This window comes from Stigmatopora argus, chromosome 10 (assembly GCF_051989625.1).
Source record: "Stigmatopora argus isolate UIUO_Sarg chromosome 10, RoL_Sarg_1.0, whole genome shotgun sequence".
In the NCBI taxonomy this organism is placed as follows: Eukaryota; Metazoa; Chordata; class Actinopteri; order Syngnathiformes; family Syngnathidae; genus Stigmatopora; species Stigmatopora argus.
Window position 1 is genome coordinate 2,934,531 of NC_135396.1, and position 20,811 is coordinate 2,955,341.

The 20,811-nt window shown below is 44.8% G+C and overlaps 2 protein-coding genes and 2 long non-coding RNA genes across 6 annotated transcripts in view; 1 reads left to right on the top strand and 3 right to left on the bottom strand.

Annotated features, from left to right (window-relative positions):
• The window catches only part of LOC144084032 (calpain-5-like), a 29,412-nt gene extending 14,413 nt beyond the window's left edge, over positions 1-14,999 (bottom strand). For both annotated transcript variants that reach the window (XM_077612281.1, XM_077612282.1), the window contains exons 1-2: positions 14,915-14,999; positions 10,031-10,123 (exon numbers count right to left, since the gene is read on the bottom strand). The gene's annotated coding sequence lies outside the window, so the exon portion shown is untranslated. The remainder of the gene's footprint in view (positions 1-10,030; positions 10,124-14,914) is intronic.
• Positions 460-20,389, top strand: LOC144084037 (unconventional myosin-VIIa-like). The gene is given in 49 exon segments (XM_077612293.1): positions 460-520; positions 3,415-3,528; positions 3,850-4,002; positions 4,597-4,781; positions 4,849-4,970; positions 5,035-5,177; positions 5,239-5,352; positions 5,436-5,504; positions 5,623-5,707; positions 5,798-5,874; positions 5,958-6,077; positions 6,143-6,285; positions 6,351-6,561; positions 7,272-7,407; positions 7,473-7,579; positions 8,367-8,504; positions 9,270-9,428; positions 9,522-9,614; positions 10,254-10,348; positions 10,426-10,510; positions 10,582-10,800; positions 10,923-11,030; positions 11,689-11,898; positions 11,968-12,174; positions 12,250-12,426; positions 12,562-12,651; positions 12,725-12,852; positions 13,016-13,142; positions 13,205-13,324; positions 13,627-13,800; positions 13,896-14,123; positions 14,214-14,381; positions 15,328-15,445; positions 15,517-15,724; positions 15,800-15,996; positions 16,063-16,253; positions 16,321-16,445; positions 16,520-16,677; positions 17,453-17,606; positions 17,682-17,837; positions 17,903-18,008; positions 18,077-18,190; positions 18,258-18,345; positions 18,413-18,519; positions 18,601-18,786; positions 18,857-18,973; positions 19,030-19,113; positions 19,182-19,301; positions 19,927-20,389. Coding segments are annotated over 49 exon segments (6,645 nt in total). The 5' UTR covers positions 460-502; the 3' UTR covers positions 20,020-20,389.
• LOC144084039 (uncharacterized) lies at positions 15,233-15,665 on the bottom strand. Its single transcript, XR_013303703.1, has 2 exons — positions 15,540-15,665; positions 15,233-15,467 (listed from the first exon to the last, which is right to left on the bottom strand). It is a non-coding gene; the product is annotated as an uncharacterized LOC144084039 (long non-coding RNA).
• LOC144084038 (uncharacterized) lies at positions 17,315-20,389 on the bottom strand. 2 transcript variants are annotated; one of them, XR_013303702.1, is made up of 5 exons: positions 19,208-20,389; positions 18,990-19,092; positions 18,616-18,919; positions 18,436-18,546; positions 17,315-18,313 (listed from the first exon to the last, which is right to left on the bottom strand). It is a non-coding gene; the product is annotated as an uncharacterized LOC144084038 (long non-coding RNA). The 2 variants fall into 2 exon arrangements; XR_013303701.1 differs by having other exon boundaries at positions 18,990-20,389.
• Positions 20,390-20,811: the final 422 nt, after the last annotated feature.

Consider the following 20,811-nt stretch of genomic DNA (forward strand, 5'->3'; position numbering starts at 1 on the left):
ATTTTTGCCAAACAAACCTTAACTTTTTGTTTTCTAGCTATGCATTTAGCAAAAACAGGTGATAAACTAACAACAGCTAGCTTTGCTCATCTAACAGATTGACGATAAAAGTTTTAGAGCGGCGGCGGGAGGGCTCAAGGTCTCACTCGCTTCGTGACAACACTAACTAAAATGGCCACACCCCCGTTATTCGTGGACAGATCGGAAAGAAATTTGCTAGGTATATTTTTGGGATGTATACACATGGATTACTCGGCGCCTGACTTTAAAATCATTAGCTACCATTGACGCCGATAGAAGTCCGATCCATTTTGATTGGCAGCATGTCGAATGTCCTCTATCGTTTCAAAATGCTAACATTTCACCTTTTTGCTACTGCAACAAAGTGAATTTCCTGAGTCTAATCTAATCAAATTTAATCTAATCCCATCTGTATCATGTTTTATCAGAACAAAGACAGTCCTGCTGATGTCCTTGGAAATCGACAACCAGAACCAGAATCATGGTCATCCTGCAGCAGGTTAACACACACACACTTGTTTTTAAGACAACGGTTGCCTTTGACGCCAATAGCCGTTCAATCTATCTAGTTTGGCGATAGCTCCAAGCCTCTCAGAACGCACAGTGATTGGACGTTTACTGAAACGTGATTGTTGGCCCTCATTAGCGAACAAACAGTCATTATGCTCTTTGTGTTCCCTTTCCTCATTCCCAACTATGTTGGTGTGTGTTGCACACCTCCCCTTCCAGACTCGGCGAACGCGTAAATGAACTCGTCAGTCTTTCTGACAGCCTAATTTGCCGGGACAGCGGCCCCCCTCTTTGATTGGTCGGGTGCTTTAGCAGGGCGAGCCCATAAAAATCAGGCGACGCGCAAAGAGTCGCACACTCGGATCGAGCGATGACGGAGCGGGACGGCCGGCGTTTCGTCGCTTGGGGTTAAAGCCGTAACCATGGCGACCAAGAGAAGGGGCTCCGATTGGCCCCCGCAGGGCTGGGACCCCGACGTGAGGCGATTGAGCTACAAGTTTGGTGCCATCATCAAGGTAACGGCGCGGTCGTCCGTCAAGCCGTGACCCGTGTCCGACAAGTCCGTCTATATGCAAATGAGCAAGAGGGGTCACGTGACTAAATGAGGTCCACACATGTCAAAACAACACGTAGGGGGCGCCAAAATCCTGCGTGTCGCTGACTGTTTAGCGTTAGCTTCATGTTTTTATGTGGAATGTGAACTGTCTTGGCAAATTTAATACAACAACAACAAAAATCAATTTCCTTGTTATATTTCTAATGCATAATTTACAGCTAATTTAAAATCATGGACTCATTAGAACGATCAGTCAATGAGTTAAATCATATTTTTTGGCTGCATGAATTAAAATACCAATTTTTCCTGACTCCGAATCATAACTACAAACGTGCTTTGCGCTTATTTATTTTTTAAATCTTTCACATTTGATCCACTTTGACGTATTCCTGGTAAACGAACGCCGGCCTGAATAATTAAATGGGTTGAAATTGACCCGCGAAAAGCGCAAATAAAAAAAACGGGGGTAAATTTGACATGTAACGCTTGTCGCTGAATGTTTAGGGTGGAGTTAAAATAACTTTACAAAAAGGTGGAATTCAGATTTTTAGAGGATAGTTATGGAGTGCGTGTCGTCATGGCGACGAACGGAGAGACGTTTTAATAATGAATGCGGGGCACTCGATCGCCAATGAAAACAAACACGGGTTGATTTTTGGTCATGCACACGCACCCATTTGAACTTTGAATTGACCACAGTGGATGGACATTTACTTAAATGGCCTTAACTCGTTGACTGCCAGACCAGGACATAGAGTATGTGCTGTAGTAGTTAGTACTAGAGGGAAATTCATATTGAAAACAGACATTTTCAGCATGGAAATTCCGGTGAAAAAATGTTATCTCAAAAAATTGGTTGAAAAAAAAGTTCATTTACAACAATTAGGTGACAAGTTTTCTCTTTTTTGCAACTACATTTCTGCAAGCAAATTTTAAAGAGTGAATTTTTTAAAACTGAATATTTGTGACTGGATTTTTGGCAAAAAAATTGGTTACAGAATAATTTGCGACATTTTTGCAAAGGTTTTTGTGACTGATCTTTTTTGCAACAACTTTTTTGCAACTACACTTCTGCAAGCAAATTTTAAAGAACAGCATTTTTTTAGAACAGAATATTTGTGACTGGAATTTTGGCAACATTTTTTTTTTTACAAAGGATTTTTGCGACATCATTTTTGCATCAATTTTTTGGTGACATAATATTTTGCAACACATTTTTTGCAAAGGATTTTTGTGACTGATTCGTTTTTGCAACAATTTTTGGATGACAGAATATTTTACACTTTTTTCAAAACTGTTTTTTTGACTGAATTTTGGCAACACATTTTTTCCATGCAACTGACTTGAATGATTGCATCTGAATTTCAAAAGCCCGTAAAACAAATTCACATTCAAACTTTTTGGGCACAGACTTCTACCCGATTAAAAATCCATTTGACATGAGATGTGGCTTTTGAGTTAAATTAAGAATGGAGTCAAATACTAAACATTTTAAATCGAGATGGCAGTTGACAAAGAGTTAACAGAAGGTCTCACAATGGCACTATTGAGTATGCAGTGGTGTAATGTTGCTTGCCAGATGGAGCGTTTGCTTCATTAAACTGTCCCTTTCCTTGAAAAAATAAGACTTTATACAATAGTTTGTTCATTGATTCGTTTCAAAGATTATTATGATTATTTTTAAAGATGTTATTGCTTCCATTCTAGTTTTTTTCTGACTTTGATGGGAAATTTAAAAAAATATGCCCTATTAATTGTATTCCAATTCCCATTCCTGGTTGCATAAATGTCTAAATTGGCGTAATGATGAGTCGTAAGATCCCGCGAGGATGATCCTTTAGTGTCTTCTATCCGGAAATCCAACACCTGCCCGACACGCCTAAAAGGAGGAAGCGGCTTCTCGTTGCCGTGGACGACCGAGGCGGACTCATCGGAGTCGGGCTTAAACACAAACGGAGGAAAAGTATTGATGGAATCATAAACCGCAATGGCTCATCGGATTTAAACTTTTCGGAGGAATAAGTCCTAATTGGATTCGTTTCATTGGGATCTAGTTTTTATTTTATTTTTTAAATCGCTAAGCGCATCGTGCGGTCCGGATCATGTACAAACGTCGTGACCGTGTGGATCTTTACGAGAAGGATCAGGCGAAATGGGCTCTATTCCGGAATGTCAACACTGTCGTGAAACAAAGCACTTTGCTACCGGTACCATGTCATTATTGTCAAATTAATTTATACAAATTAACGTGCGGTTTTGAGATTTTTTGGTTACTGTGTTGGAATTTTGTTGTTTTTTTAGTCTAATCAACGAACTGTCATTGGCAGGGCGACTACGTGTGGTTGGACCTGAAGAGCGGTCGCGAGTTTGAGGTTCCGATCGGGGCGGTGGTCAAACTCTGTGACTCGGGACAGATCCAGGTGGTGGACGACGAAGGAAACGTGAGTTACGAGTTATCATATTACCTTTAAAAAACGGCTCTTAGGATGGCAATCGTGAAACCAAAAGGTTCTAGATTTGGGTTTTGTGAGTCCCCAAATACGCGAAAGATCAAAGATATTCTGTGGAAACATAAAGCAAGAATCTAAAAGACAAATACTCCTGGGCTTAGGTTCGCCAAGGTACTGGACCAGCAACAGGGTCTTAAAACTATTCCCACAAAGTGGATTTTAGATCCCAGAGCAACCTTTCTAAATCGGTTCCCCTAAATTGTACTCAACCCGCGAGACGGTACTCCTGAACGATCTTTACTGCTCCTTCAGGAGCACTGGATCTCCCCGCAGAATGCCAGCAACATCAAGCCCATGCACCCCACCTCCATCCACGGCGTGGAGGACATGATCCGCCTGGGAGACCTGAATGAAGCCGGAATCCTCCGCAATTTGCTCATCAGATACGACGAGAAGCTCATTTACGTGAGTTCCAGTCTGGATTCCGGTAGTTCCCCGAAACTACAGTCTATCTGGACTTGTAATGGCTCCTCCATCTTTGTCTTGCATGACCTGCTCTTCACCTTTTGCTTCTTTTCTATCTTTTCCCTTGCCTGTCGTCCTTCTTCCCGTTTCCTCCAAAGACAAACTGTGGTGGGAGGGTAAGTTGCACTTGAATGCGGCTTCATATCCAGGTTTTGTGGCATGGTATTAAAAGTTAACAGAGTGAGGTAGATAAAAAGTGGGTTGAAAGCCCAAGATGGCAAACCCCAGTGACTCAAGATTAAAATTTGTGCCCTCTTAACATCTCTGGAAGAAGAAAGTTTACGTTTCCCTTCAAATAAGGTGATGGACAGATGAAACTTTGTCGACAAGACAAGATTGTTTGACTGAAATCGGTTCTCCGGTCTTCATTTTGAAAGTAGCACTGAATCCAGGCAAGGTCCTTCTTGGTTTGCATATGGGTCACTTTTGTCAGGGTACTATGGCTTCCTATCAAAGATCCAGAGATAAAAACCCAGATGAACGAGTGAACCAGTGGCCAAGGGCTAAATTTTAAGACAACCCGTTTCTTTGCAGACATACACAGGCTCCATCCTAGTCGCCATCAACCCGTATCAGCTGCTTCCCATCTACACGGCAGACCAGATACGCCTGTACACCAACAAGAAGATTGGCGAAATGCCGCCTCACATCTTTGCCATCGCAGACAACTGTTACTTCAACATGCAAAGGAACAACCGTGACCAGTGCTGCATCATCAGGTACGTCGAGGACTCGCCTTCGTCACCCTCGACTTCCAATCTCTCCTCCGACCGGTCACCCAATTAGCGGAGAGTCTGGAGCGGGAAAGACCGAGAGCACCAAGCTGATCCTTCAGTTCCTGGCGGCCATCAGCGGTCAACACTCATGGATTGAGCAGCAGGTTCTAGAGGCCAATCCCATTCTGGAAGGTCAGTCCAAAGACCGCCACAAACTGAGAAATCAGTTCACTGATCTCCCTTTTTTGCACCCTAGCCTTCGGGAACGCCAAGACCATCCGCAACGACAACTCGTCCCGCTTCGGCAAATACATCGACATCCACTTCAACAAGAGAGGAGCCATCGAGGGTGCTAAGATCGAACAATACTTGCTGGAGAAGTCCAGAGTCTGTCGACAGGTACGTACGTACACGCAAAACACGTACACGCAAATCTCCGATACTGCGTTTTTGCGTTCAGGCTCAAGACGAAAGGAACTACCACATCTTCTACTGCATGTTGAAGGGCATGACGGCCGAAGACAAGAAGAAGCTGGGCCTCAGCAAAGCCACGGACTACACCTACCTCACCATGGTCAGTCATCTCACTACGATTCGTGGGCAGGAACAAAAAAACATGGCCGTCCACTGCTACACTCAGCATGAATGTGCTCTCAGGGAAAGTGTACCGTTTGCGACGGCCGTGACGACTTGAAGGAATACTCCAACATACGATCCGCCATGAAGGTAACGTAGGATTACAACGGGTCCTCAGATCAGCCTGTTGCGTTTCACTTCCTGGTTTCTACTTTGCTAATGCGCTAAATTCCTGTCCGACACTTGACGTCCTTCAATGTCTTCTCAGGTTCTGATGTTCACGGATAAAGAGAACGGCGAGATTTCCAAACTCCTGGCCTCCATTTTACACATAGGAAATTTGCGCTACGAAGGTGTTTGAAGGCTCTTCGGTGATTTCAGCTTCCCACAAAAGGACGTTAGAACTCGGAATAACATTTTTCCTTTTCGTGATGGACCCACAGCACGAACATACGACAACTTGGACGCCTGCGAGGTCGTCCGCAGCCCGCATCTTTCCACAGCGTCGATGCTGCTCGAAGTCAGAACGCTTTGTCGCTAGAATGTAGGGGTGTACAAACTACCGTATTTACCATACTTCTTATTATCCATATAAACTGGCAGGTGGATGGCAAAGACCTGATGAATTGCCTAACGAGCAGAACATTGATCACCAGAGGAGAAACCGTTTCCACGCCACTGAGCATGGAACAAGCGCTGGATGTCCGAGACGCCTTCGTCAAGGTTGGATGCCACGACCGACGCGCAAACATTTCGAACACAAACAACTCGTTTGCGTGCTGGCGTAGGGCATTTACGGCCGTCTCTTCGTTTGGATCGTGGAGAAGATCAACGCGGCCATCTACAGGCCCACGTCCTCGCACGGCAAAGTGGTCAGGCGCTCTATCGGACTACTAGACATTTTTGGCTTTGAGAACTTCATGGTCAACAGGTAAGATGTTAGACAAAGAATTAAAAAACAAGTAGAGACTAAGATAAAAAGCTTTTCGTGGGCAGTTTCGAGCAATTGTGCATCAACTTCGCCAACGAGAACCTGCAGCAGTTCTTCGTACGTCACGTGTTCAAACTGGAGCAGGAGGAGTACAACCTGGAGAACATCAACTGGCAGCACATCGAGTTCACGGACAACCAGGACGCCCTGGACATGATCGCCATCAAGCCCATGAACATCATCTCGCTCATCGACGAGGAGAGCCGATTCCCAAAGGTATGCGCCGACACCCCAACTACACCCGACCAATGTGCGAAGGGCGCCACTTGAAAACCATCTTTGCTAATTCATTAGGACTGTACGCCTACTCATGGCCACTAGCGGGACTTTAACGGATAGTCAGGTCACAAAGTATGTGTGGTAGTTAAGAAAATAAGGGAATGCGTTTATTTTTTACAAAACAATTACTAAAACATACTAAACATAACTAAAAAACCTCTGATGAATTTATGTCTGTTATTTTTCTTTGGTTCAATTGTTTACAATGTGTCCATTCATTTTCAAGCATTATTTTTAACTCATAGGAAAGTAAATATTACATTTTGTATATTACATTTCCTGATTTTCCCCCTTTTAAATCAATAATTGTAATTTTTAATCATTTTTTCTGTGTTTTTAGTTCAAAAATCATTTTGTAAAATCTAAAAATATATAAAAAAGCTAGAATAAACATTGTTTTAGATCTATAAAAAAACGGAATATTCAGGGCTTTCAATCCAGTTCTTTTAATCAGTTTATAAAAAAATCTAAACATTATATCTAAAATGGTCCGGCCCACGTGAAATCAAGTTGACGTTAAAGCGGCCCGCGAACCAACCCAAGTCTGACACCCCTGATCTACTGCATGGTTCTAAAACTCAATGCAATACAATTCCCCCGCCCACCTGCAGGGTTTTCCTCAAGTCAAAGCCACATCTGTGTTCCAGGGCACGGACAGCACGATGCTCAACAAACTCAACTTCCAACACAAAGTCAACAGCAACTACATTCCGCCCAAGAACAACCACGAGACCCAGTTCGGAATCCAGCACTTTGCCGGGGTGGTCTACTACGAGACCCGAGGTGGGCGCTGGCTCTGTGGTAAGACGTGGCGTGGTCACTATATCCATCAAGGTGGTCTCTCCCAGGCTTCCTGGAGAAGAACCGGGACACTTTATACGGCGACATCATCCAGCTGGTTCACTCTTCCAAGAACAAGTTTGTCAAGCAGATTTTCCAGGCTGACGTTGCCATGGTAACGCGCAGAATAAGCCACGACGCCGAGAAAACGTGAAATGAGATGTGGCCTTGTTAACTTTTTCCTCTCCTGCATGTCTTCCAATATTTCCTGTTTGTGTGCATGACATTTCTGGCCTTTCCTTACAGTTTCTGTGTGGTTTTGCACCTATTCTACATCTTCCCTCCAGTCCTCTCCCAAAGGTAAAAAACATCTTCTGCATGTCACTTTTTTGAATTCTCCAACTGAATCGACACACAACCAATCAATCCATCAAAACAAAAATCAAGACAAAGCTCCTCCCCCACGGCAAGATTTTGTACCAAAAAATTGCAACACATCAACAAGGGCTGGTTCTACAGGTGACTGTGTAGTTCCCTTCAAAAAATACGAGTGCTAAATTAGCCAAAGAACTTCTTTCTTTATACCTGGAACTCGATAACAATTGACATATGTGAACTCCCGTCTCTGAAACTCTTGGCCAATCATCTGTGAGACGAACTCAATTGCCATCACAACGCTGTCTAAAACTTCTATGTGTCATCGTTGAACCTACACAAAGGACTAAAGATGAAAATTAGCCTTCAGCTACAATCTCCATGAATATAAATACTATGATCATTAATATGAGCTGTCCCTTATTAAAGAAATCAACCTCAAACTCAGAAAAGCCCAAATTTTCCAATTGCTGGATTTCACCCGGTGGAAAGACACATCAACAGTTTTTTCTTCTTCTACTTGGTGACAAAGAGGAAGAAGCTCAGGAAGGACAAAAAGGCCAAAGTTTGCATGTGTGCGTTTGCAGGGTGCCGAGACCAGGAAGCGTTCTCCTACTCTCAGCAGTCAGTTCAAAAAATCTCTGGAGCTGCTCATGAGAACCTTGAGCGTCTGTCAACCCTTTTTCGTACGCTGCATCAAACCCAACGAGTACAAGAAACCCATGGTGAGTCAACACATTTCTCTTTCTATTTTCAAATCTAATTGTCTACTAGTTAGCTAGCCAGCTGCAATTTTTTATTATCCATGAGGCAAAAACAGGCATTCCTTCAGTTACAACCGAGTTCCATTTCTACGCTAGTGACGCAAATTTTTGAGTAAGTCGGAATTCCCTGTAGTATTAAAAAAAATGGAAAACCATAAAAAAGATTACAAAAAAAATCAAGAAGTAGTATTTAGCATAATTGCTAAAAAGGTGGATGGAGAGTTAGCTTTTTTTCAATGGTTTGGTTGAAATTGAAAACTGTAGACCGTAGCCAACGCCAACAAAAGACACGTGGTGCGTTTAGGAACAGGCCAGAAAACCCCGCACTCAACACTGACACATGAAGCCTACGTGCAACCTGATTCGTTACGTTACTGTACTTCTTGTTGACGTGAAGCTTAATTTGTTTGACTTTGACTGTCGGCGACGTAAGATTTGTGTGACTGCTAAACTGTGTCGAGTAGAACAAGCCATTTTCGCTAAAACGCAACATATCAATCACGCAACCAATCAATCCATCAAAACAAAAACCAAGACAAAGCATTTCCTTTCCCCATTTTTTTATGATGTTAAACATCATTTCCTTGGTAATTGCTATCCTTTTAGCTGAAACTAAAAAACACAGCTTTGTTCTTTTGGGCCAAAATGTTAAAAAAACGAGAGTAAAATAGGCAAAAGATGAATGTCCTTTTCTTTTCCATGACATGATATTTGTGTGCGATGCAGCTGTTTGACCGGGATCTATGCGTGCGTCAGCTGAGGTACTCGGGAATGATGGAGACCATTCGCATCCGCCGCGCCGGCTATCCTATCCGTTACACCTTTGTGGAGTTTGTGGACCGCTACCGAGTGCTCATGCCTGGAGTCAAACCCGCCTACAAGCAGGTCGGTAGATCATATAGATTGGATGTAAGATTTACTACGGCAAGTGCACGAGGAACCCCATTTTGTGATAACATTTGTGTACGCGTGTCCCAGGAGGACCTAAGAGGAACCTGCCAGAGAATTGCCGAAGCCGTGCTGGGCCGAGACGACGACTGGCAGATGGGAAAGACCAAAATATTCCTCAAGGTGACTTGGAAATATCAGACTTAGAGCTTTGAGGATCACTTTTGGATTAAATCAAGAAAGAATGATCAAGTCACCCTTGTCACTAGAGTATTTGCAACATTTAAGTAACCCAACTGCTATCTGGAAACGAGTGTTTTGAGGTTCACATTTTGCGTTTTGATAGACTTTATCAGATCAACAAAGTATTACGGGGTTTCGTTGATTGTTTCCGTTTGGGTCAACATCTTAAAGCGAATGAAAATTGTTTTTGTGGTTCCATAATGGTCTTTTGTGGCTTTCATGCCATTCGTCAGGAAGTAGAAAGTGCAGGAAGTACCCTCACTCACTCTTTCCTGACAGGAAGGCAGCAGACAAAACAAAACCACAAAAAAACGCAGTACACGGGAACAAGAAGACAAGACAAAAGAGTCACTTACTTTAGAAGTGGTTCACAGACTTTGAAATCCGGGATGGGAATTCCTTGGCAAGCATTTAGTATGGAGAATCCGGATATCCAATGTGGAATTCATCTGGAAAACGAAAGCAAAAGTCAATCTTTTCACATTCTGGAAATCTAACAAACTTTACAAATTGGATATGTTTGGGTTCAGAAAGGCTTAAGACGTTAAAAGAGTTGCTAATGAGTCTTTGGTCTGTCAGGATCACCATGACATGCTCCTAGAGATTGAGAGGGACAAGGCCATCACGGACAAGGTGATCCTCATCCAGAAGGTGGTGCGTGGTTTCAAGGACAGGTGGGTTCTCCAATTAGATTTCCACCGTAGCAAAAAAATAAGCCAAAGTCAGATGAAGTCCATGAATTGGTCTCCAGGTCAACGTTCCTGAGGATGAAGAAGTCAACCACGTTGATCCAGAAGACGTGGCGGGGATATCAATGCAGGAAGAATTACGGAGCCGTGAGGATCATGGCGTCGTGGCATCTCTTCGCCACGGTGGCCTCCCATTCTGATTGCGTTCATTCTTTCAGATGCGGGCAGGGTTCTCGCGCCTGCAGGCTATCGTGCGCTCCAGGAAGTTGTGCGCGTCCTACCACGTGGCTCGGCGCCGCATAACCGGCTTCCAGGGACGGTGCAGGGGCTACCTGGTGCGCCGGGCGTTCAGGCATCGACTGTGGGCCGTCATCGCCATCCAAGCGTACACCAGAGGGATGATTGCACGCAGGCTGTACCGCAGGCTCAGGGCCGAGGTAGGCGTGGCTCAGTCTTGGAAAATAACGGCGTGGAAGTGACGTTACGAATCTGATTGGTAGTCTCTGTCATCTGAGAAGATAAATAATCTTAATCTGACTCTTTTTCTGACTGGTGTCAGTACCGAAGGAGACTGGAGGCTGAGAAAATGCGTCTGGCGGAGGAAGCCAAGCTGAGGAACCAAATGTCGGCAAAGAAAGCCAAAGCCGAAGCGGAACGCAAACATCAGGTACATTTAGGTTTCAATCCTAGTTTAGCTTCTCTGTCTGCAATTAAATCGTGAACATTTAAAAAAATGTCATTTTACATGTACAGTCGTACCTCTACTTGCAAAAATTAATTGGTTCCAAGACTTTTTCGTAACTTGAAAATTTCGTAAGTAGATGTGTACTTTATATGTAAATTCTCTCATACGGTCCTCACACAACTACCAACTAAACCCTTTAAAATGGGTCAGTGTCCCAAATTTGTATGAAAGATGTGAGGAAACATACAAAAATGAGACAATTAGAAGGAAATGATTGTCTTAAAATAAATAGAGCATATGAAAATGTGCCCTGTGCCACGTTGCATTTGTAGTTTTTAACCGCTTGATAAGGGGAATTCAAAATAAAATATCAGATAAGGAAATGCATTTACTTTTGGGGGGATTTCGTAACTTGGATTTTTTTCATCTCTCGAGTCACTCATTTGCATATAAAAAAAATCGTAACCTGAAACTTTTGTACCTAGAGGCATTTGTAAGTAGAGGTATGACTGTACAAAACAAATTTGTCCATTTTTGACCATTTCATAGTTATTCAACCCAAAGCAATCCGTCAGGGAATCTCCAAAATATTCTTTGCACGTCTCACGTTGCCCCTTTCTGTTACTCGTGTCCTCCGTAGGAACGCCTGGTTAAGTTGGCCAAGGAAGACGCCGAACGCCAAAAGATGGAGAAGGACGAAGCCAGGAGGAAGAAAGAGCTGGTTGAGCAAACGGAACGAGCCCGTTTGGAACCCGTCAATGACTCGGACATGGTGGACAAGATGTTCGGCTTCCTGGGGTCCACCAGCTCCTTTCCCGGGCAAGAAGGACAAGCTCCTGTCGGCTTTGAGGTAAGTGAGCTCGCCTTGAAATTTGTCGCACGCTGCCATTTTCTTTTTTTTTATCCACGTGGTCTGCAGGATTTGGAGCGGACCCACCGCGAGCTCGAGGAGGAGGACCTGGACGAGGCCCTTCCTCTGCCGGAGGATGACGACGAAGAGGATCTGTCGGAGTACAAGTTTGCCAAGTTTGCCGCCACCTACTTCCAGGGAACCACAACGCACAGCTACGTGCGGCGACCGCTCAAGCAGCCGCTCCTTTTCCACGAGGATGAAGGAGACCAACTGGTGGGCCCAAGACCCGGCCCCCCATTGACTTGAGCAAACCTCTGAGTAACGACGACGTTCCTCGTCCCATTTTAGGCGGCTCTGGCCGTGTGGATCACCGTGTTGAGGTTCATGGGGGATCTACCCGAGCCAAAGTACCACACGGCCATCAGCGACGGGAGCGAGAAGATTCCGGTGATGACCAAGATCTACGAGACGCTTGGGAAGAAGACCTACAAGAGGGAGCTGCAGGCCCTCCAGGGCGAGGCAGAGGTTAAGTGGGGAGGATCAGGCCACCTAAAACTAACATAGGAACATTCAATAAACGTAGAAATGTCCAGAAACCAGCCAAAAAACATTTTTCACTTAAACAAAATGAACCTTCTAATCCATTGGTTCCTTCTCCAGACTGCTCAACCCGAGAGCCATCGCAAAAACAGCATCCGACACAAGCTAGTGTCTCTCACCCTGAAGAAGAAATCCAAGATCACCGAGGAGGTGAGTTAGGAAGTCCTCCTGCCGTTCTGGCGCAACTCACTACTTCGTTACTGAGCGAGGGAAAAACTTTCAGGTCACCAAACGCCTCAACGATGGTGAGCACGGTCTCCACGGCAACAGCATGCTGGAGGACCGGCCAACGTCAAACCTGGAAAAACTTCACTTCATCATCGGCAATGGCATCCTGAGACCAGCACTGAGGTAAAACTAAATCTTTCCAAATAACCAAAGACGACAACACCAATATACAAAAAGTCAACAACAACAGTGCAATGTAAAATTAAATTAGAACCCTAAAACGGAGCCATGCTAAAGAATCTACCAGCTCAACCCCAACAATTCCCTGTATACTTGTACACATTAGGGATGAGATCTACTGTCAGATCTGCAAACAACTGAGTCAGAACCCATCAAAGAGCTCCCACGCTCGAGGTTGGATCCTCGTCAGTTTGTGCGTGGGCTGCTTCGCGCCATCGGACAAGTTCCTCAAGGTCAGGACAGTTTCAAAATAACACCCGTTGGTATAGAGACTAACCTCTGCGTTCACTTGCAGTATCTAAGGAACTTCATCAGCAGTGGGCCACCAGGTTACGCGCCATATTGCGAAGAACGACTCCGGAGGACATTCGTCAATGGTACCAGAACACAACCGCCATCATGGCTAGAGCTGCAGGTATGTCAACTACTAGGAATCTAGGAAACTATCATTTTCTAAATTCATCTGGAAACCCAGAAATTCCAGATTAAATTTCACCATCGACGCCAGGGCCAACAAATTTTGTTGTGTTGGTTCTCATGTTGTTGTTAACAAATTTTCGTGGGCTACACACCATTTGTTTTGATACAAAACTGCTTTTGGGGTTTATTTTACAAAACAAAACACTACAGGTTATTAATCAGTGAAGACCATACTATTAAAAAACCCTTCAAGTGACAGTGTGACTTGAAATTACATTTGTTAAATGCAAATTTCAGGCAACCAAGTCCAAGAAACCCATCATGCTGCCGGTGACGTTCATGGACGGAACCACCAAAACGCTGCTAACCGACTCGGCGACCACCGCCAAGGAGTTGTGCAACACTCTGGCGGACAAAATCAGCCTGCAAGACCGATTCGGCTTCTCGCTCTACATCGCGCTCTTTGACAAGGTCGTCTGAGATATGAACGCTAGCTGGCAATCAAAAGTTCCTTCCCGTTAGAACCCTTTTTCATTGCTGCGATCTGAACGGACGGCGCCGTGCAGGTGTCATCTTTGGGCAGTGGAAATGACCACGTGATGGACGCCGTGTCTCAGTGCGAGCAGTACGCCAAAGAACAGGGAGCCCAGGAGAGGAACGCGCCCTGGAGACTGTTCTTCAGAAAGGAAATCTTCACCCCGTGGCACTGCGCCGGCGACGACACGGTCGCCACCAACCTCATCTACCAGCAAACTGTCCGGGGCGTCAAGTTTGGAGAGTACCGATGTGACCGGGTGACTCTTTCTAGGATTTTCTGTACTTATACAAGTCTCTTTTACGGTTTCTATTTTGAACCTAACCCAGATTCCCATGTTTTGTCCTAGGATGACCTAGCAGAATTGGCGTCTCAGCAATACTACGTAGACTACGGGTCAGAGGTCCTGCTGGAACGCCTGCTGAGCCTCATCCCATCCTACGTCCCCGACAGAGAGATCAACTCGTCCAGGACGGTGGAGAAGTGGGCTCACTTCATCATGGCGGCCCACAAAAAGGTAGTTCTCAACAGATTACTTTCATGTTGGGCTGCAGTTTACTTGAGTAATCAATTCATCTCTCTATTGATGGGAAAACCCAGTAGTACGGGGCATAAAGTATTTAAATTGAACAGCCAAACATTTTTATCATAATTCCATATTTTACATTCCTAATAATATATGAACTAAACACTTAAACTAAATTTTGAAACTTCTTTTAACCTATACTGACAGAAAATGACATTGAAATCAGGCATTAAATACATTGAACATGAAGCACGTTACCTTCACTAGTTCCACATTGATAACAAATAGATCAGCTTTAATTGCTAATACAGCGATTAGCTACTCGCGACTAGCAGTAGCTTCGTGCTAATCGCTAATTAACGCGATATTTAGACAAAAAAACGATCTACAATAATATTTACTACTTCCAGAACTCTCGTTGGTTTATACTGATTCTCCAACAAGACATAGTTTAGCAAAATAACATATTAGAACACTATTTAGCATTGAGGCTTAATCTATAACATGCTAATGCTATATCTTACCGGAGCTCAAGATGACGCCCAGTGTTCTTCACGTCAACATATACGCTCATTTCTTCCTCCTAACAAGTAAGCAACTCGTTAGACATCGATACAAATAAGAATCATTCATTTAATATGATTTTAGCTTCATATTTCGTACCGTAAACTCGCTCTGGTCAGCCATGTTGCCCACAGGAAGAGTCTTACAGGTGGCAATCAATGTTACAAATGAGTTGTCATATTCGCCATCGCCACCAGGGGGCAGTCGATTATAAGTCAATGGGAATAAACATGGAACGCTCAAAACAAATCATTAAAACACCAGCCAAATGAAACGAATCAATCAAAGCAGCAAAGTTTATTTCAATTTTTTTCCTAATCAAATTACTTAATTGAATCGATGATCTGAAGCCTGGTGTCGTTTTCTCGTTCAGGGCATCTACACCCAGAAAAGATTTGATCCCCAGAAAGTGAAAGAGGAAGTGGTGGACTTTGCTCGCCACAAGTGGCCGCTGCTGTTCTCTCGATTTTACGAGGCCTTCAAGTTGTCCGGTGAGCATCATCACTATCTGGTCTGGAAAAAGTATGGAGCTACCTTGTGATTTGGTTTCTCTCCTCGGAAGGTCCCAGTCTCCCTAAAAATGACCTGATAGTCGCCGTCAACTGGACCGGCGTTTACTTTGTGGACGAGCAGGAACAGGTCTTGCTAGAACTCTCCTTCCCAGAAATTACAGCAGTGTCCAGCAGCAGGTAGAGATTCTGAAAAAATAAAACTCTCCTTATTAAAAAGTCATCAGACCCAATTGCTTCGCTTCCCGATGACGGGACAGCGTAGAAAACAATCCAACGCATTTCTAGTTCAGTTTGATTTTCCAAATTGCAGTTTTTCCAGGTCTACTTTTAAAGATGGTGGACCCCCGTGTCCCTCCACAGGGGGGGCAAGCTGCAGAGACAGAGCTTCACTCTGGCAACCATCAAAGGAGACGAGTACACCTTCACGTCCAACAATGCTGAGGACATCCGAGACCTGGTGGTGACCTTCCTGGAAGGACTGAGGAACAGGTCCAAGTTCGTGGTGGCGCTGCAGGACAGTCCCAACCAGAGTATGTCTTCCCCAGACTTCGGACTGTCCGAGAAGTCCCAAATTGTCCTCTGACGCTTTTTGGCAGATGGCGAACCATCCACATTCCTCAGCTTCCGGAAGGGAGACCTGATCCTCCTGGACCAGGACACGGGCGAGCAAGTTCTCAACTCGGGTTGGGCGCACGGTGTTAACGAGAGAACCAATCAGCGAGGAGACTTCCCGGCAGATTCGGTCTACGTCCTTCCTAGCATGACGCAACCGCAGAAGGAAATTGTGGTGAGACAAAGACAACCTTGAAAGAATTTCAATCTTACAAGATTTAACGGTGATTCCGACCAATCAGGCGCTGGTTACCATGACTCCAGATCAAAGGCAGCAATCGGTGAGGGTCTCCCAGCTGGTCCCGCCCGAGAGTGAAGACCCTGTGAAACCTTACACGCTGGAGGAGTTCTCCTATGACTACTTTAGGTATGGAGCACCGAGCGGCCAAATTCAAACTCGGGCTGGAGACCGGACTGGCATTGTCGTTGTTCTTGGTTCAGGCCTCCGCCCAAACACACTTTGAGTCGGGTGATGGTCACCAAGAATCGAGGAAAGGACAAACTGTGGAGCTGCACCAGGGAGCCTCTTAAACAGCCTTTGCTGAAGAAAGTGGTCCAACACGAAGAGCTGGCTCAGGAGGCCTGCATGGCCTTCATTGATATCCTTGCTACCACATTTCCACCACCGAGTACCTTGTCTAGATGTTTTTTGTGACGAGAACCACTTCTAAAAGGTGCATCTGATTTCACTATATGAAAACTACGTATATTAGCAGCCTCCACGTATAATCCGTACCCTTAAAACTGCCTTAAAATGCTTGAATTTGACCATTTCTCTCGTATAAGCCGCACTTTGATTCACAATTTTCACCTCCACATTCATGGTTTTAATAGGGAGTACAAATGTGTTACTTTGAAGGGAAAATCTTAAGAAAAAAATGCTACTTCTGAGATACTGTATAAATCGATTGGTGGATTGGACATTCCTAAAAGGTCTTGTCTGCACGTAAACAAATTCAAAAAGGAAGTCATGTGAGCGGTACAACCAGGAAGTGTGTCCCTAGCGAGCTACTTTGTCATCCCTAGGTAAGACAGCGGCACCCTGAGCGAGCAATGGCAGGCACAAGTGAGTTTTATGCAAGATAAGGTTTATTATTTTAATGACCGTATCGGCCGCATCGTCTTGCGTTATGGCGTTTGGTCTTTGTCACCTCGCAGTTTCGTCCCAAGCAAGTCTAATTTGTGCGCATATAAGCCCTACCCTCAATTCAGTCATGATTTTTTGGGGAGCGACAAATATGGCGTATATGCGAAAAAATACGGTAAGATTTAATAGAGTAGCATTTTCCCGTTTTTTATGTCTTTACCATACTTTGTTGTCACGATAGCAAGAACCAATGAACAAACTAGAATGTTCTTTAACACACGTCTTACCCGTGATGAAGTACATGGGCGACTACCCATCCAAACGCATCCGAGCGGTCAACGAATTAACGGACCAGATCTTCGAGGGCGCGCTGAAGGCCGAAGTCCTGAAGGACGAGATCTTCTGCCAGATCGTCAAGCAGCTCACGGACAACCACGTCAAGTGCGCCGTAGCTTCTGCGTAGACGTTGACGTCCTCTGCCGGTTTCCGCGATCCGAGTCTTGGTGCTCCCGGCAGGTACAGCGAGGAGAAAGGTTGGGAGCTCCTGTGGTTGTGCACGGGTCTCTTCCCTCCCAGCAATGTTCTGCTGCCTCACGTCCAGCGGTTCTTGCAGTCCAAGAGGCATCACCCGCTCTCAGCAGACTGCGTACACAGGGTGCATAAGGCGTTACGGTGAGAGTAATTCCTTGAGAAGTCTTTGCTGGACTTGAAAACCAAATGTTCCACAACCGTACCAGAAACGGATCCAGGAAGTACCCTCCTCATCTGGTGGAAGTCGAGGCCATCCAGCACAAGACCACGCAGATCTTCCACAAGGTTTACTTCCCCGACGACACGGACGAGGTAAACACGGGATATTTTGGGCGTTGGTATGGTTAGCGTTGGAAATGAGAGCGGTTGGAATTTGGCAGGCGTTCGAGGTGGAGTCCAGCACCAAGGCCAAGGACTTCTGTCAGAACATCTCCACCAGACTGCTCCTCAAAACCTCTGACGGCTTCAGTCTCTTTGTGAAAATCTCGGACAAGGTGATTCTTCCTTTCCCATCGAAACGCGACTCCCTTCATGGAATTCATCTGGACGTTCTCGTGTCAGGTGATCAGCGTTCCAGAAGGAGACTTCTTCTTCGACTTTGTCCGACACTTGACGGACTGGATCAAGAAGTCGCGGCCGGTCAAAGAGGGTATCTACGCTTTGGCTCGAGCACCACTCGGAACACGGAAAAACAACACGTTCCGTTCTCTGCACAGGAGCGGTTCCGTCTTTGACCTACCAGGTGTTCTTCATGAAGAAGCTGTGGACCAGCACCGTTCCCGGGAAGGACTCGTTCGCCGACTCCATCTTCCATTACTACCAGGTGAGTCTTTTTTTTCACCCGAGACCACTAAAGGAAGGAATAGTAAACGTTAGATTATTTTGTGATGGCAAACGTGACCAGGAACTGCCCAAATACCTTCGTGGCTACCACAAGTGTTCGCGGGACGAAGTCTTCCAGCTGGCGGCTCTCATCTACCGAGTCAAGTTCGAGGATGACAAGTCCCACTTTCCCACCATTCCCAAGATGTTGAGGGAACTGGTCCCTCAAGATCTTATCCGTCAGATGTCACCAGATGACTGGAAGAGAGTAAGCTCAGCAAACCTCTGGTTGTTTTTTTGAAGGATGCTTCTTTTTAGCTGTTTTTTGTGTGTCACAGTCCGTGGTGGCGTTCTTCAACAAGCAAGCTGGTAAATCCAGGGAAGAAGCCAAGCTGATGTTTCTGAAAATCATTTACAAATGGCCGACATTTGGCTCCGCCTTCTTTGAAGTCAAGGTATAAACAGAAGCACCTGCAGATACAGCGTTCTTCTCATTTTTTTTGGTCTTCAGCAAACCACAGAGCCCAACTACCCGGAGATCCTCTTGATTGCCATCAACAAACATGGAGTCAGTCTGATTGACCCAAAAACAAAGGTTTGTGTTGGTAAATACAAGATAAAGAGCAGGGGTGAGTGATCTTTTGTTTATTTTGTCTCGAGCAGGACGTTCTGATCACTCATCCTTTTACCAAGATCTCCAATTGGAGCAGCGGCAACACATATTTCCACATCACCATCGGGAACCTCGTCAGGGGAAGTAAACTCCTCTGTGAGACCTCTCTGGTGGGTCAGCAAATTTTCCTGAAAGGCAACTCGGAAGAAATGACATATTTTTGTCTATGTTGTGCAGTCAGTGGGCTTTTTACAAGGGTTACAAACTCTGCCTAGCAACGGGGTAGCGACGTGAACTGGAAATTTCATTGGCAACAAGGAGCAAACACGGAATTTTGCTTTTGAAATGTCTTTTAATGTTCTTTTACTAGGCTTATGGACATCATTTCAGCCTATTAACAGAATGAAAAGTATTTTAGCAATTTCAGTATTTCGTTTGACTAAACTTAAAGGTTCAATTCACCATTTTTTAACTCTTTATGGATACTACTGAGCAACAAGGGGGAAAAACGAGAAATAACTACAACTTTAAAATAATAATCATTTACAATTTCTGCCCGGCAACAAGGGGCAAAAACAGAAAATGAAGTTTCAAAAAATATACATGGTTATGAACAATTTCTGCCTAGCAACAGGGAGCAAAGAGAAAATACTTTTTACTGATTAAAAAGGAGAGTAATTGCAACAGTAACGCCGACCGTTCTCAAATTTTCACTTTTTTGTTTTTGTTTTTTTAGAATCTGGACTTTCAGTAAGAAAAAAAAAAAGCTAATTCATGCTCCAATTCCTATTTCAGGGCTACAAAATGGACGACCTGCTGACTTCGTACATCAGCCAGATGCTGACCGCCATGAACAGGCAGCGGTCCGAGCGCGCTCACGCCAAGTGAACGTCTTACTGGCGGGAGGCCGCCGAGCTCGCCCGCCTGCTGCGCCCCATTGGCCAGCGCTGCACTTGGGGGCGGACCTTCGGCCACCACATGTGGTGGATGAGCCGTCGACCGTCCGTCAGCTCGGAAAGTACGTTCGGGAGCCGAAGCGACGACGACGACCCCGGCGAAGGTCCGAGTGACTACGGCGTCGTGCGTTGCCGTGACGACGACGACGACTCGTCGTCCAGCGAGGACGATTACCTCTGAGTCAGTAACTGGGCTTTTAAGTGCAAATTCTGCCTTGTGACCAGGACTTTTTGTTAGTATTCAATTCAAAGCCCTTTTCACTGGATTTTTTTCTGCCTGGCAACAAGGGATGAGCATGTAACGTGACCAAGAAATGCTTTGTTTTTCCCGTCAATATTTATGCTCCTTCGTTTCGAGGCTCATACAAGGACGGATTTGGATTTGAATTGAAATTCTAAAGACTCCATTTTTATTTCGCCCTCGAACGAAAAAAACGTGCCAAACTTTTCCCCGATTCGCTTTTGTTTGTCGTTTACGGGTGAAATGGAAATTTGAGTTTTTACGCGAGACAAATTGGACCAATTTCAGGACAACAATATCCCGAAACAATCAATTCCAATTAAAGCTATTGATTACTACGATAACGAAAGGTTGTCGATTAGACTATTCATCTTGACAACCCTTGTGTAGTAGTAGGCCATTTACATTTATGAGTTTTATGAGTGTTTTATACTGTCAATAATTACATTGCAGTGTTTTCTCCACAAGAAAACAACGTTAGTC